This window comes from Apium graveolens, chromosome 4 (assembly GCF_009905375.1).
Source record: "Apium graveolens cultivar Ventura chromosome 4, ASM990537v1, whole genome shotgun sequence".
NCBI classification, from domain to species: domain Eukaryota; kingdom Viridiplantae; phylum Streptophyta; class Magnoliopsida; order Apiales; family Apiaceae; genus Apium; species Apium graveolens.
The window spans coordinates 189522454-189538801 of record NC_133650.1 but is presented as its reverse complement, the minus strand read 5'-3'; the positions used below and the strand labels follow the sequence as shown (position 1 = coordinate 189538801).

The 16348-nt window shown below is 37.6% G+C and overlaps 2 protein-coding genes across 2 annotated transcripts; both read right to left on the bottom strand.

The window, feature by feature from the left end:
- Positions 1 to 487: 487 nt before the first annotated feature.
- LOC141719227 (uncharacterized) lies at positions 488 to 2715 on the bottom strand. The gene is made up of 4 exons (XM_074521605.1): positions 1364 to 2715; positions 1127 to 1219; positions 909 to 1019; positions 488 to 824 (listed from the first exon to the last, which is right to left on the bottom strand). The coding sequence occupies exons 1-4, from the start codon at positions 2713 to 2715 to the stop codon at positions 488 to 490; spliced, it is 1893 nt and encodes a 630-aa protein (XP_074377706.1).
- Positions 2716 to 2739: 24 nt separating this feature from the next.
- On the bottom strand, positions 2740 to 3746 carry LOC141719226 (uncharacterized). The gene is made up of 2 exons (XM_074521603.1): positions 3394 to 3746; positions 2740 to 3301 (listed from the first exon to the last, which is right to left on the bottom strand). Exons 1-2 carry the CDS (start codon positions 3744 to 3746, stop codon positions 2740 to 2742), a joined length of 915 nt encoding a protein of 304 aa, XP_074377704.1.
- Positions 3747 to 16348: the final 12602 nt, after the last annotated feature.

Here is a 16348-nt window from a genome sequence, read left to right as displayed (position 1 = left end):
AATCATTATCACTGTGAGATTAACTTATGACACTTTAAACATGTAGTATCTCATAACGGGTCAATCCAGCACCATGTATTTAATACATGTGCATGTGTTTTGACTTTAGTATCACCATACCTATGATCAATGAGATGTGATCATAAGTCGACAAACACACTAGTCTCAACATATTTATTATCATTAAATATGCAGATAATTAAATATGTAGATAGAACATGAATAATTAAAAAATCAACTGATATAAATATGTGCATTAAGCGAAATGTGTAAATTAGAAGTGCATTCATATAAAATGGTAACATAGTACATTAAGCAAAACATATTAACTCTAGAAAGAGAATACACACAACATAGTACATAGTTTTACAATATATAAATATATTGTTCAGTTTTTAACCCAAATTCCCTCAATATTTTCTCTAACACTATGCTCCATATCATCAGCAACATCACATGCCGGGATATTAGAGCAAAATGGTTGATGCTACATTGTCGTGTCTCCTAGTTTATCTTTATTGTAGATATCGTGATAGTCTCGAGTCGTGGATTTTAATACAATGGACCAGGTAGCATCAACCGGATCTTCGACATAAAATACTTGCTTCACTTGATCAACGGAAACATATTTATCCTTCTTCTGGACCTGTCGACTAAAGTCCACAAGCGTGAAGCCAAGATCATCCACTTTGATACCTCTGTCATTCGATGCCCATTTACAGAAGAATAAAGGGGCTTTGAAATCGTGGTAGTCCAACTCCCCTATTTCTAGAATGATGCCATAGAACTTCATATCACTCTCGATCGGATTTAAATCCCTAGCACTACAAACTTAAACCGTCTTAGCAACTAAACAAACACCACTGTTCTGAACAACCCTTGATTTATCACGATCTTTTGTGAAGTACCGAACTCCGTCAACTGGATATCCTTCGTAAGTTAAAACATAATAAGATGGTTTGGTATCCAACCATCTTATCATTTCTGAAACAGCGGCGTGGTTTTCCTTAAGTTCACTCCTAACGTGCACACATTGTCATTAACTACATATAAGCCACTTATTAATTATATTAAATAAAACTCACAATAAAAGTCAGAATAAGAGAAACCAACTTTTCTTTCGAACCATTCAGTAAATAGCCGATTATGTTCTCCCATGAGCCAATGAACACTCATTTTCTTTCCTCGATGAATTTCTTCAAGATACTCCTTATGCTTTCTGATAAAAAAACATCTATTATATTCACTCACAAGAATACTTACCGAAAAGATATGGTTTTACAAGAACGAAAACTGAACTTACATTATATAAGGAAATACTTCAGAATTGTTTAACAGGACAGTTAAATGTGCCTCATCTCACTCTTTCTCTTCGACTTCCTTCATCTTCACAACGGATAAGGGACCAGAAAGCCTGACTTGGTCTTTGGGAACACCAGCTATTTTGTAACTCTTTTTAAGAAACTCGATGCAGAATTCTACCGATTCCTCACCAAGATAACTTTCGGCGATACAACCTTCCGGATGATAACGATTTCTAACATAGCTCTTCATCACTTTATTAAACCGTTCAAACGCATACATCCACCTATAGCACACTGGTCCACATAAACGCAATTCCCAAACCAAGTGGACTATGAGATGTATCATAACATCAAAAAATGAGGCATGAAATTTTTTTTCAAGCTCACACAAGGTCAATATCACATCTGACTGCAGTTTATCTAGTTTTGAAACATCGACTACTTTGCTGCACAAGGAGTTGAAAAAGAAACACAATCGTATTATTGTGACCCTAACATGTTTCGGAAGAACGGATCGAATTGCAACCGGGAGCAACTGTTGGAGAAGGATGTGGTAGTCATGGGACTTTAGCCCATAAATCTTTAAATCAGCCATGGACACGCAGTTTTTAATGTTCGATGCATGTCCATACGGAAGTTTCATATTCAAGGATGATGACAACATTGTTCTTTTTTCAGCCTTTGATAAAGTAAAAGCAGAAGGAGGCAAGTAGGTTTTCTTTTCTCCTACTTGTGGAGCTAAATCGGCCCTAACACCCATGTCAAGCATATCACGATGAGATGCCTTGCTATCTTTTGACTTGTGCCGTATATTTAACAGTGTCCCCATCAGATTATCACACACATTCTTCTCGATATACATAACATCGAGACAGTGACGAACGTGGTGAAACTTCCAATATTCTAACTCGAAAAAAATAGACTTTCTCTTCCACGGACAATCAACCATTTTGGACTTCTTTACTTCCTTGACATAAGAAAATTTAATCCGTTCCTGTTGTGTTAACACTTCTTCACCAGAAAGGGGTGGACGTGGTCGCCAAAGCTCTTGTTCACCGTTAAAAGCCAACTTTTGTCTCCTATAGGGGTGATGGTCAGCCAAATAACGATGATGGCCTTGATAACACATTTTTTTACTATGACTTAAATATTTAGCAACGGTGTCGTCACCACATATGGGACAGCTCTTGTAACCCTTATTAACACAATCAGACAGATTTGCATATCCAGGAAAGTCATTTATGGTCCACATCAAAACCGCTTTTAAAGTAAAATAGGATTTACTATAAGCGTCATAGACATTTGGTTCACCTTCTACCCAAAGCTTCTTCGAATCATCGATCAACGGCTCTAAGTATACGTCAATATCATTTCCCGGCTTGTGCGGACCAGGAATTAATATTGATAACATTATAAACTTCCTCTTCATGCATAATCATGGAGGAAGATTATAATCTACCAATACTACCGGCCAGCATCTATACATATTGCTTAGGCCATTATTAAACAGGTTTATACCATCTGCTCCTAAAGCTAATCGAAGGTTTCTTGGATCACTAGCAAACGAAGGCCACCGATAATCAATATTCCTCCATGAAGGAGAGTCGGCCGGATGCCGCATCTGACCATCATTTGACCATTTTTTTGAATGCCAAATCAACTGTCCAGCGGTATCAGGAGATTTAAACATTCTTTCAAACCTAGGAATGATAGAAAAATACCACATAACCTTGGCTGGACTATTTACCCTAAGTTTACCATCTTTCGCAACATTCCAGCGAGATAAACGACATTTAGGATACTCAAATGCATTAAGATTTATACCCCTGTAGAGTAGACAATTGTTTGGACATGCATGAAATTTAATGTACTCGAGGCCCAAGCCAGATAAGGTTTTCTTTGCCTCATACGCATTAACCGGTAACACATGATCTTGAGGAAGAAAAGAACCAACAGAAGTGAGAAGATCAGTGAAGGCGCTATCGCTAATACCAAACCTAGATTTCCAATTATATATAGCTTAAACATTGACTCTAACTTCGTACATTCACTGCCCTTATACAAAGGTTGTTCTGCATCAGCTACAAACCTATTGAAGTCATATGAATCATGATCGTCCAAATTATAAGCAGCTTCACAAACAATTTCGGATTGAGCATTTTGCTCCTTAGGTAGAAATGTACTACCGGCAGATGACCTAACACTCTTAGAACTAGTTTCTTCATGCCAAATCCAATCAGTATACCTCAAACTAAAACTTTTTTCATATAAATGACCCCGTATTACTTTTACGTTATATTTTCTAAAATTACCGCAACGCCCACAAGGACAAGGAATGTTCTTAGGATCCTTTGAGTTCTCTTCTGCAAATATTAAGAAACTTTCAACACCTATCTCATATTCTAAAGAATCCCTGTCTTTGAAAATCCACGACTTGTCCATTTATTTTTAAGACAAATAGCAACCTAGCAACCTACCTGTTTGTCATTTCAAACATTAAGAAGTAACGCTTAGTTGTTTACTTATTTAGGATTAAACATAATTAAACATATAAATTAATTATGCATATAAATTAAACATATGAATGCTTGTAATATGAATGCTTGTAATACGAATGCTTGTAACACGCATAATTAAATATATAAATTAATTATTACAACTACATATGTTTACACATATACAATTCCACACCTAAACTAAACAAGAATATAAACAAGAACATAAACTAAACATGATCCATACACATGCATCTATTAAAATTAAACAAGAACATACATTAAATTAACAAAACATAAAATTAACACATGAAACAAGAACATGCATTAAACACATAAAAAAGAACAGGCATTAAACACATGCATCTATTAAAGTAACAAAAATACACATGCATGTGAAATCTTACCTAATCGAGCAAACCCCCTTCAAGTTTAACCAAACCCAGCTCCAAACCCAGCTCCAGAGACCGATCTGTACAAACAAACTCGATTAAAATCAAAACATAAAATTTGAAATTAAATTCGAAAAAAACTTACTTTTCACACACTAATCGAGTAGTCCACACTTCCTTCAAGGCTTTTTAGCACCAATCGACCTCGATTTATGAATTAATCAAGTTTAATTCATATAAATTTAGGGGTTTTAGGTTAAAGAGAGTGAAAAATAAGTTTTAGGTTAAAGAGATAGTGAGAGATGAGAGAGAAAATAGAAGAGAGACAAGACAGTGAGAGAGAAGAAAGAATGAGAGAGAGAGAAAGAGAGAGAGAAGAGAGAATGAGAGAGCTGAGAGAGAGCAGAGAAGGGGGGAAACAGTTTTGTTTAATGGGAGGAAACCGAAAATAAAAAAATTTGGTCAAGGGGGAATTTTTTGGTGTATTAACGGGGGAAAGAAAGAAGCGGGCATTTTTTATTTTTTTTTAAAAACGATTACAGACATCGGTTGGTTTAGATACTGATGTCTTACAACACTATTAACATCAGTTTGAGAGCAACCGATGTTAAAAGTACTTTTAACATGGGTGACATTTCTAACGGATGTTAAAGGGGTGATGTCGTAGACACTATTTCTAGTAGTGTAACCTGCGACCTTTTGAAATGCAACATGTGACTAGACTTGTAAAAACAGTATATAGAATTGATTTTCTTTTCTTTTGTTTTCCAACATGCGAATGCATTTTCTTACTTCAACCTGCGACTTTGCAAGCCTTGGATAATTACTTAGTTTCTTTCTTTTAATTGTAACCTGTGACTCGGAGTAACCTTCCAACCTATGACACATATTTTTGATTAATAAAATACTGCCATTTTTCTGATTGATTTGTACAGCCTGTTCTCTTGAATTTAATAAAATGCATGTGGATTCTTTTTCCTTCTATTTTACAAACAGAAGCATGACAGGTTTTTAGAATAAGGCGGATAAAAAGGACAGCCGGGAGAAATTGTGAAGAACGCTGAAAAATAAACCAATCACCAATAATGTGGATGGCACGCGCCTCTGTGGCATTTCTTTTGCTTATTTCCTCCTGCCATTTTCTTTTTGCTTATTTTGTACAAATGCTGCCAGGTGGGTCTCACGGGCTGTACAATTAAACAAATGAACCTGCCAGACTTGTTTTCTTCTGATTTCTTTGTTCAAATACTTCGCCTGGTTTCCTTTTCTTTTCTTTTCTTTGCTTTTGTTTAATAAATAAACAAACCCACATATTTAAGACTGAATGCATGCATGCAGAGTACATAATTTGAGTTGATAAAAAAGAAACATATGTTGATTTTAACTTAAATAAATAAATGAATTTAATTCCATTTATTCATATAAATACAAATTAATTTATTTATTCAAAATTAATTGTTGATGTAAAATTAAATAAATAATTGAATTGATTTTCATTTAATCATTTAATAAAAAATCAGCTTTGGAATAAATAAATCCAGTGAATTCTCGGGCTGTAATCCTTCATATCTCAAGCCTTCTAATCTCCGGGATTTCGTACCTTAAAATATTTCCAGTCTTCTCGAGTACCAAAAACCACCTAACAGTATTTCTAAAAGTAATACTCTGTTTCCTTTCACGGCTTACTGACGTCTAGTGCACAGGTCTGGTTCACAGACAACTAATTCCGCTCCCAGGCCTTCGTATTATACCCGTACAAACCATTGTTAAGTCTTCTACCAAATATAACCAACTTCACTAGGAATCCTTGAGGTCTTCATAGTGATCCTAATAACTACTTCGAATGACTCCCACCTTATTTCTCCAATGCCTGAACATATTAATGAACTTCATACAGATCACTGTGTACGTCTTCTTCACTGCAGCTACCAACAACATTGTGTATATACCCGATAAACAATATGTACTTATTCTAGTGGAACATAGATTATTTCAAAGTCCTTATTCTATGTTGAGTTATCCAAACCAGTATTGTTGAGTTATACGTATAGCTTCAATCTTGCTCAACAATCTCCCCCCATTTGACTGTTACACCTGACGGTCAGATAATAATGGAGAAACAACTGTTTGGAGGATAACTCAACTAACCATAACCAAAAATCTTCAATCAGCTTACAAATTTCAATCCTGGACTTGGAAATAATGCTATCTTATATCTACCACATTTTCTATACACATTCAGCTTCAGCAGAGAACAAATTCTTCTCCCCTTTATGTAAAGTTACAGATAGATACGTCTTCCAAACACTGTCTTCAACAATCTTCAGATCTTCCCATAAAGCACATAGAAAACATTTTGAAATCCAGAAATGAAACCCAATAATCTCTCCCCCTAAGATGAAGAATCCCTTCTTTAGTACAGTAAAGTTAGAAAGATTATTAGTCCATAACCTCTTTATAATCTTTCCCCTTAGTTGAGTAATCCTTCAAATTGTATTCAGAGTAGAACCTTAGGATCAACCAACCAAGTGAAAAGATTATTTGGTAACCATTTCTCACAGTGCAAGTGTGTGATTTCTGTTTAGTGATCATACATTGTGTTTCATTTCACTCTACACTCAAGTGTTAGTCACTCAGTCTCACAATGTGTCACTCACTCAAAGCTCCAAACATCCAAGTGTACCTGCGAGAAATTTCTTTTCATAGAAAAGTTGCCTTCCACCTTCAAGGATGGAAACTCTCAGTCAAGGGATTCAGAAATGTTCCTTCTGAGAGGGGAAATTAGGATTCTTTTAAGTGGCAGAATTCCTGATATCCCTCAACTTCCATGAAGAAGTATACCTCATAAACTCGTCAAATAATATTTGAGTCCTTATTTATGAGCTTTAATTTTGACAAAGTCAAAATCATTTCCAGATTTGAATTCTGGAAAGTTAACCAATGATCAATGATATGCCATTAGGGATCAAATATTTCTTCTAAAGTCTGTGAGGACTTATCAGATTCTCCAAGATCTTAACCCAAAAGATCATTGTCCAAGATCATTTCTGTAACACCCTCAGATCCGGGGCCGGGGATCCGGGTTGTCACGGTCTTTCTTTCCACAATATCACTTAACTTAATTAATAATAAATAACCTCATGCTGTGACCCCACACTAACACACACCACAACACGTTATAGTCTCAGAGATGAAATTCAAATAAGTACAAGTCCTTGAATCCATAATTTAAAAGTTATTACAACCCAAAATGATTACTTGATAAGTTTATAGTTAATTGCCATTATCTGCCACAAGTTATAATTATACATAATTGATTCCCAAAAATAGAATGCCTGGTCTACAATAGATCTACCTCTGCAGCTATAGCAGCTACGATATCAACGGGAAGACGCGGGACGCTTCCCACGCGCTTGCGCTGGGTCTGCTTGAGTCTGGCCATCTTTCCTAACTGTTGTTGTGTGATGAAGATATGAAGCAAGAGTGAGCATTACAGCTCGAAAGATAATATATAGTGTAAACAATAATACAAGTATCTAAATGGATAAATTACTAGAAACCTTTATCAAGTGTAAGGTAATTACTTACTGGATATAAGCTTAAAGGAAGATGAAGTTACCAATTACTTCACTATACTTATATCTTTTTGTAAGACTACTTGAACTATCACCGTTCCAAGTATAATAAGTTTTCGAAGTTCATCACATAGGTGGGACTACCACATAAGACTTGCATAGATTCGATCTTTGAAATATTATTGAATGAAATGAAGTTACGAGATACTTCATTAAGTCCCGATATATATATATATATATATATATATATATATATATATATATCCATATATATCTCTCATACAATTCCTGAAAACCTCTATCATATAAAGTATGAACAGAGTTGCAATATCCAATGAGTTTTGGAAAGAAAAGAATTTTGGCATAAACCTGATATCTTGCTGATCGGGCAAAGATACCAATAAGTAACCTTTTCTACTAGTAGATGGATGAATCCCCCACCGGTCATCACCCTGGCCTCATTAGGACCTTGTGTTGGACCGCCACCCGGCCTCTTACGCGTTGATGGGCTGCCACCCAGCCACTTACACTTTGATAGACCGTACCCCGGCCTGTCGCTTATGCCGACTCAATTAGATGGACTTACTTCCCGAACACTGGGCAAGTAATCAAACTGTTTATCAAAACAGCAACCTTGTTGCGAATATAAAATACACCACAGAGCCGGATCCCTCAGGTTTTGAGCGAGTATTTAAATCCCCTTTGAAAGGAGGATCTTAAATATAAAATAAGTTTTGGGATCCGCCCTAACTTTTAAAAATCATTTTGAAGACTCGAAAATATTTTTCAGAATGTTTGGAGTAATGTTGATTTAATAAAATAAATCAGTCCTAATATATTAGAAAATATCTGAATATTATTATTTAAATAATATTCCCATAAAGAATAATCTTTATAAAAAAATAATTGAAGTAGAAGTTTTAAAACTCATACTTGAAATGAATACTAAATAACCAAAGATGTACTTATACAAAAGTACGATCTTTATTTGAATAATCGAAAATAAGTTTGATTATCGAAACATTATTCTTTAATAAAATAAAGAATATTATTTAATAAAAGAAGCGGAGTCATAAGTCCTTGAATGAATATCCAAAATAATATTCAATAAATAAAATAAGCGGAGTCATAAGTCCTCGAATGAATATTCAAAATAATACTCATTAAATAAAATAAGCGGAGTCATAAGTCCTCGAATGAATATTCAAAATATTATTCATTAAATAAAATAAAGTTATCGAATAAACCTTATTCGATTAATAGTTTTGAAAACTATATCTATATTTATATAAATAAATAAATATATATATATATATATATATATACTCGGGAACATCGACTCCCGGTTTAGAAAATGTTCACCTTTGGGTCCCCTATACTAAGGTTATACGCAACTACTGCTTATCTCTAGCATAGGTATTATGCAACTTATAAGCATTTGAATCAACAATCTGATATCAAGATTACGAAACAGGCATACATATAAATATCATATCACATGCTACAATATATCGCAAGACTTTGCTAATAATAATCATGCACTTATCACAAGATAATGCATATACATATATACATCACAACAACAGTATAACGGGTAGAAAACTTGCCTGAGCGACTGGGGGTGATAAAAGGCCTGGGACGAGTCTAGTAACCTATAAACAACATATAAGTTGGAATTAAACCAAAGTCGCTAAGGAATTTATACTTTAACCAATTAGACCCTAACGTTCGCTTTTGCGCTTAACGATTCACTTAAGTCGCTCGAGTACCCTCGGCTCCACCATTTTTAATAAATTAACCATTAAGAATTTTAAGGCGATTCTTTTGCGAGTACCCTACCAACTGCCTAATACACTTTACATAATTGTTTCACACCCCAATTAGTCATTTAAGGGCCTTAACCAAGGTTTCAAAGTAAGGCGAGGGGTAATGGTTCGTTCGCGAAACGCCGTTACTTAAAACGCTCGTTTATCCTAAACCGTACATCGGATTCAAGCGAACCCCATATCAAAACAAAGCTCGTAACATGAACTATCTAATCATGGCAGTGGTCAAAACCTAACAGTGAGTTCACGGGTCATGATGTTAAGAACAAAAGAAGTCTAAGGTAAATCGGGCATTACGACGGCTATGTTTACGCGATTACCAAATTTGTACAACTCCAAATCAATCCACAATCAATCCCACAATCATTACTACAACCAAAATCCATCCATACTCTACTACAACAGCCCCAACATCTCAAGATTTCCAATTTATACTACTCTGAATCATGAACTAAAAGCTTATACTTAAGTTCATTAATCAATAATCAAGATTTACAACTCCAAACTCATTATAAATCCAACCCAACTCTAAATATACAATAATCATGCTTATCATGAACTATACTACTCATAATAAGCTCTTAACATTCAATAATAAGGCTAGGTTAAGAGATTATACTTTCCTTGTGAGTAGGAGTAACTAATGAGCTTGAAACAACCTTTGGAAATCCTTACTAAAGCTTTATCTCAACAAAAACACAAGATCAAAATTTTAAGTTCTTGAAAACACTATTCACTCTCTTCTTCCATGAATTATTGGAAGAGATTGTGAAGGAAATGAAAGCTTATATTCATAGGATATCTATATCTATGTACAAGGAACCTTGGATAATTACCTCACTAATTATCAAAGCTTGAAACTTGAATTTAGATTTTCTTTTCTTTGAAAAAGAAAAGAGGCCGAGAGCTTCTTGTTAGAAATGCAAAGTCAACTTCTCAAATTTGATTTTGTGTTATGATTATTGTTGGCTTGGTTGCTTCCTTTTGTTTTGTTAATTAACCTTTTACCATGGTAAAAATTGTGTGGCTTACAATCAACCAACAATTCCTTCCCATTTTGTCATGCTTATGTCATCCTCTTATGTCATCTTGTTACACTTATCTTCCTCTTGTTGGTGTGATGAAATCATCATCCACTAACCCTTTTGATTAACCCATAATTACTTGGCTAATGATCGTTGATCTGTTATACGGTTCGCTTAACTTTCGTTCTCGTTTATCATTTGAGGGATCATAATCGGGATCTTATTACTTGGGTTCCCTTAACCTTTCTCAATACATTATATTCCTTTTATGATCCTCTCTTATAATCCTTGAATATAAATCCTTTTAATCATGTTACCTTATACTTAGTTCTTTCTGTATCTGGTGGGTTTTCGGGAAAAATTCAAAGTGTTCGAATTTGGATTTTGACGATCTTTACATACACTTATATACCATATAGAGTACTAATAAGATCTCAGAATAACAATAAAAGAACCTCTACAAAGTGTGGCATGAAAAGTTTTCTTATTCAGCATAATCAGCAAAATCACTATTCATAAGGATTACAAAAAGTCCAAAATTTTGGGGTTATTACAGTCTCCCCTCCTTAAAAGGATTCCGTCCCGGAATCAAATAGAAAACAAATGGGGGTACTTTTCTAGCATTGCGCTCTCTTGTTCCCAAATTGATTCTTCCACAGTATGATTCTGCCATAGCACTCTGACTAGCTTGATCACTTTGTTCCGAAGCATCTGCTCCTTCTTATCCATAATCTTTACTGGTTTCTCCACGTAAGTCAGATCTGGTTGCATATCCACCTGCTCGTACTCCACTATGTGTCTGGCATCCCGATGATACTTCCTTAGCATTGATACATGGAACACATTATGAACTTGTTGTAGGTTCGGGGGTAAGGCTAGCTCGTAAGCCAACTTCCCAATCCGTCTTAGCATCTCAAAAGGTCCAATGTATCTTGGGCTTAGTTTCCCTTTCTTTCTGAACCTCATTAATCCCTTCCAAGGGGATACTTTTAGCAGTACTAAGTCCCTTACTTCATAGTCCTTGTCCTTTCGGGCTAGGTCTGCATATTTCTTCTGTCTGTCTTAGGATGCTACCAGCCGTCCTCTGATAAGATCCACTATGTCTTTGGTCCTTTGGACCACTTCGGGTCCGAGCATCTTCCACTCTCCTACTTCATCCCAGTATAAGGGAGATCGACACCTTCTTCCGTACAGGGCCTCATAAGGCGGCATTCTGATGCTGGTATGAAAGCTATTGTTATAAGAAAACTCGATCAACGGCAAGTGATCATCCCAACTTCCTTTAAAGTCTATTGCACAGACCCTCAACATATCCTCTAGTGTCTGGATGGTCCTTTCACTTTCCCCATCCGTTTGGGGATGGTAAGCGGTACTCATGTTTAATTTGGTCCCCACACATTCTTGAAAGCTCCTCCAAAATCTGGAGTTGAACCTGGGGTCTCGGTCTGAGACAATTGATGCTGGGACTCCATGTCGCGTCACTATTTCCTTAAGGTAAATGTCCACCAGTTTATCGACCGTGTATCTCTCATTGATAGGAATGAAATGAGCTGACTTTGTCAGTTGGTCTATAATTACCCATATAGCATCATGATTGGCTTTCGTCCTTGGTAAGCCGACAACAAAATCCATGGCTATCTGTTCCCATTTCCATTGAGGAATCTCCATGGGTCGTAAAAGCCCACTGGGTCTCTGGTGCTCTGCCATTACTCTTTGGCAAGTCTAACATTTTCTTACCCATTCTGCTACGTCCTTCTTCATGTTGGGCCACCAATAATACTCCTTCAAATCCCTATACATCTTGGTGCTTCCCGGGTGAATGGAATACCTTGAACTATGGCTTTCATCCAAAATCTCGTCTTTAAGCTCTTGAACATTCGGAACCCAAATCCGGTAGGAATACCTCATTATCCCTTTATCATCTCTCTCAGTATGGATCTCTTCTCCAGTCGTTGACTCTCTGCCTTCATTCATTACTTTCTCTTGGCACAATCTAATCTTTTCCAATAACTCTGGCTGCATCGAGTTCTCAAACAGCTTTTCAGTTCCGGCTCCGGTTACCTTTACTTCTATTTCCATTCTCTCGAAATCCCTTATCAATTCCTCCGAAGTCATTATCATTTTGAGTTTTTCCTTCCTGCTAAGGGCGTCAGCCACCACATTGGCTTTCCCTGGATGATAGAGAATCTCACAATCATAGTCCTTGATTAGTTCTAACCATTTCCTCTGGCGCATGTTGAGCTATTTCTGCGTAAATATGTATTTGAGGCTCTTATGATCTGTGAAAATCTAGCACTTCTCTCCATACAAGTAGTGCCTCCAAATTTTTAAGGCAAAAACTATTGCCGCGAGCTCCAGGTCATGAGTAGGATATCTAATCTCGCATTCCTTCAGTTGTCTCGACGCATATGCAATCACCTTACCGTTCTCGCATTTTTCCGTCCATTCAAATTTCTCTGTCTTACGAGTAAGTCGTGTCAAAGGGGCTGCGATCTTCGCAAAGTCCTGTACAAATCTACGATAGTAGCCGGCCAATCCTATGAAACTCCTTACCTCTGTGGGTGTGGTTGGCCTTTCCCAATTTGAGACCACCTCTATCTTGGAGGGGTCGACCAATACTCCTTCTTTATTGATCACATGTCCTAAAAACTGTACTTCATTCCGCCAGAATTCACACTTCGAGAATTTGGCAAATAACTGTTCCTCTTTGAGTATTCCTAGAGCTATCCTCAAATGCTCTGCATGTTCTGCCTCGGTCCTTGAGTAGATTAAAATATGATCGATAAAAACTATCACACACTTGTCCAAGTACTTCTTGAATACTCTGTTCATTAAATCCATGAAAGTCGTTGGGGCGTTGGTTAATCTAAAGGACATTACCAAGAACTCATAGTGCCCATACCTGGTACGGAACGCAGTCTTGGGAATATCTTCGGGTTTAATCTTTAGTTAGTGATATCCAGTTCTCAGGTCAATCTTGGAAAAGTAAACAACATCCTTTAGTTGATCAAACAGATCGTCTATTCTGGGTAACGGGTACTTGTTCTTTATGGTTAGCTTGTTCAACTCTCGGTAGTCGATCCACAGCCTCATGCTCCCATCTTTCTTCTTAACAAATAATACTGGTGCTCCCCACGGAGACACACTGGGTCTTATCATACCCTTATCCAAAAGCTCTTGTAATTGGATAGCCAATTCCTTCATTTCTAATGGGGCTAATCGGTAAGGTGCCTTTGAAACTGGCGTCATTCCTGGGGCCAACTCAATAGCAAATTCAATCACTCTATCGGGTGGTAATCCCGGAAGGTCTTGTGGAAATACATCTTCAAATTCGTTGACTACCGAAATATCTTGCAAGTTGGGCACCTCATTCTGCGTGTCCACCACATAGGCTAGGTAAGCCCCATTTCCTTTTCGTAGCATCTTATTGGCCTGGGCCATGGTCAAAAAATTTTGCGTCTGCCTCTTTCCTCTAAATATGACTTCTTTCTTCCCCGGGATATTCAACTTAACTTTCTTCCCTTTACAGTCTATCTGAGCATCATTTCTAGATAGCCAGTCCATTCCCAAAATTACATCAAACTCCCCTAATTTAAAAGTAATCAGATCAATACTAAAAGATTGTTCCCCTATGCCTAACTCACAGGCGGGGTGAATCTGGTTAACAGGAATAATTTCATGGTTGGCTATTTCCACTTGTAAGGGTTCTATCAAGGGTTCAGCCTTAAGTCTTAATTTATGCGCAAAGTCCTTTGATATAAAAGATTTAGTTGCTCCAGAATCAAATAAAATATTTGCACTGACTGAATTTAGAGAAAGGGTACCTGCTATCACATATGAGTCTTTCATATCATCTTGGACTGTCATGTTGAAAGTCCTCGCAGTAGGTGGCTAATTAGAAGCAGCTCTGCTTGCTCCTTAAGCTGCTGGTTTGTTCATTGGGCATTCCCTCTTCCAATGACCCGGGCGTCCATACTGATGACAAGTGGTGGTTGGGCGGTTAATGGGGGTTAGTGAAGTGCACTTGTCTGAATAGTGACCTTCCCGACCACACTTGAAGCAGATTACCAGCTTTCCTTTACACTCCCCAGTATGTATCCTTCTACAAGTGTTACAGGCTGGTAATGGGGGTCGAGACTGGTTGGAATAGGACCTTCCTGACTTCTAGCCGCTCTGGCTCACATTCACACTCATTGGCCGCTTAAACCTAGTGCTCTTTCCCGGTAGGGACACCGCTCCTCGATTAAATCTAGTTGGGAAGCTCCCTCCTGCGGAACCTCCACCCATGCTCATACTTTTCCTCTTTATTCCCTTCTTCTCTCTTTCCTTCTGCATCTGTTCACTTCCGGCTTCTGCAATTGTTGCTTTTTGCACCAGGGTGGCATAATCAGTAAGCTCAAGGATTGCCACCCTATTCTGAATCCACGGTTTCAGTCCCTGCTGAAACCTCCTAGCTTTCTTTTTCTCGGTGCTCACAAATTCCGGCACAAACCTTGATAACTTAGTAAATTTTGCTTCATACTCTGCTACAGATAAGTTATTCTGCTTTAGCTCCAAGAACTTGAGCTCCATCTGGTTCTCCATAAATCTCGGGAAATGTTTTCCCAAAAACAACTGACTGAACCTCTCCCAGGTTATGATAGCATCCGTCTCCATGTTTTTCTTGGCCTCCCACCAGTAGTTGGCCTCTCCTTTCAGAAGGTAGGTAGCAAATACAGTCTTCTGTGCCTCATCGGTACTCAGAATCTCAAAGGATTTCTCCATTTCCTTTAGCCATGCCCTTGCCTCAACTGGGTCGGCTGATCCGTGGAACTCAGGGGGCTTAAGGGACTTGAAAGCCCTGAAAGAGTTTTCCACAACATTATTATTTCCTTGAGGGGGTGGGTTGGGTTGACGTTCCAAGTTCTGCCTTAGTAGTTGCATGAACTGTCCCATGGGATCCATGTCTGGGTTTGGTACTGGTTGCTCAACCTCAGTTTCTCCTTCTTCAGCCTCTATCTCAAATCCTTCAACATCAAATGTTTCCTCCTCCTCTTCATACAGGGAGTCATCCTGTTCAACATAATCCTCATCTTCCTCTTTACTGTGTTCTTGGTTCCTACCGTCCTGGTTATGGCTTCCCTGGTCCTCAGATCCAGGGTTCGCCCTAGTTCCAATCTTTCTTGGCGGCATGATACTGATAATTTTTTTTGGGGAAATTCAATGTTAGGTCACAATCATACATAAAATTGTTCCTTGCACAGTTCTATAATGGGGAGAACGGATCTCGCAATTCTATTATATTATGACAGTTCTAAAAGAAGAGCAGTAATAATAATGATAAAAACAGTGATCCCGTCACTTAAAGAACTGAACTGAAAGGAAACAAATATATACATAATGCGAGAAATACATAGTTCGATCTGGTTGTACAACAGTGCTACAGTCATCTGCCCAAAAGTGATATACAAGAGTTTATCTATCTAGTCAGAGAAAGGGATACTATATACAAGTCAACTATCCCGGAAAATTGGCTCTTACTATGGCCTCGACTAACTAGACGACTAGACTACCACATCACTGGTCCTGAATCATACAACGGAGCGGGTCAGTTCCCACACTCTTTCCATCGCACGACGGAAAATGTAGTCAGCCTGCCTCCTAGAGATCCTGCCATGTTTGTCCCCCTGGAGTGATCGGAGTCTCGCACGGGCCGTGAGCTCTATCCCATTCAGCTCCCTCCTCAGGGATC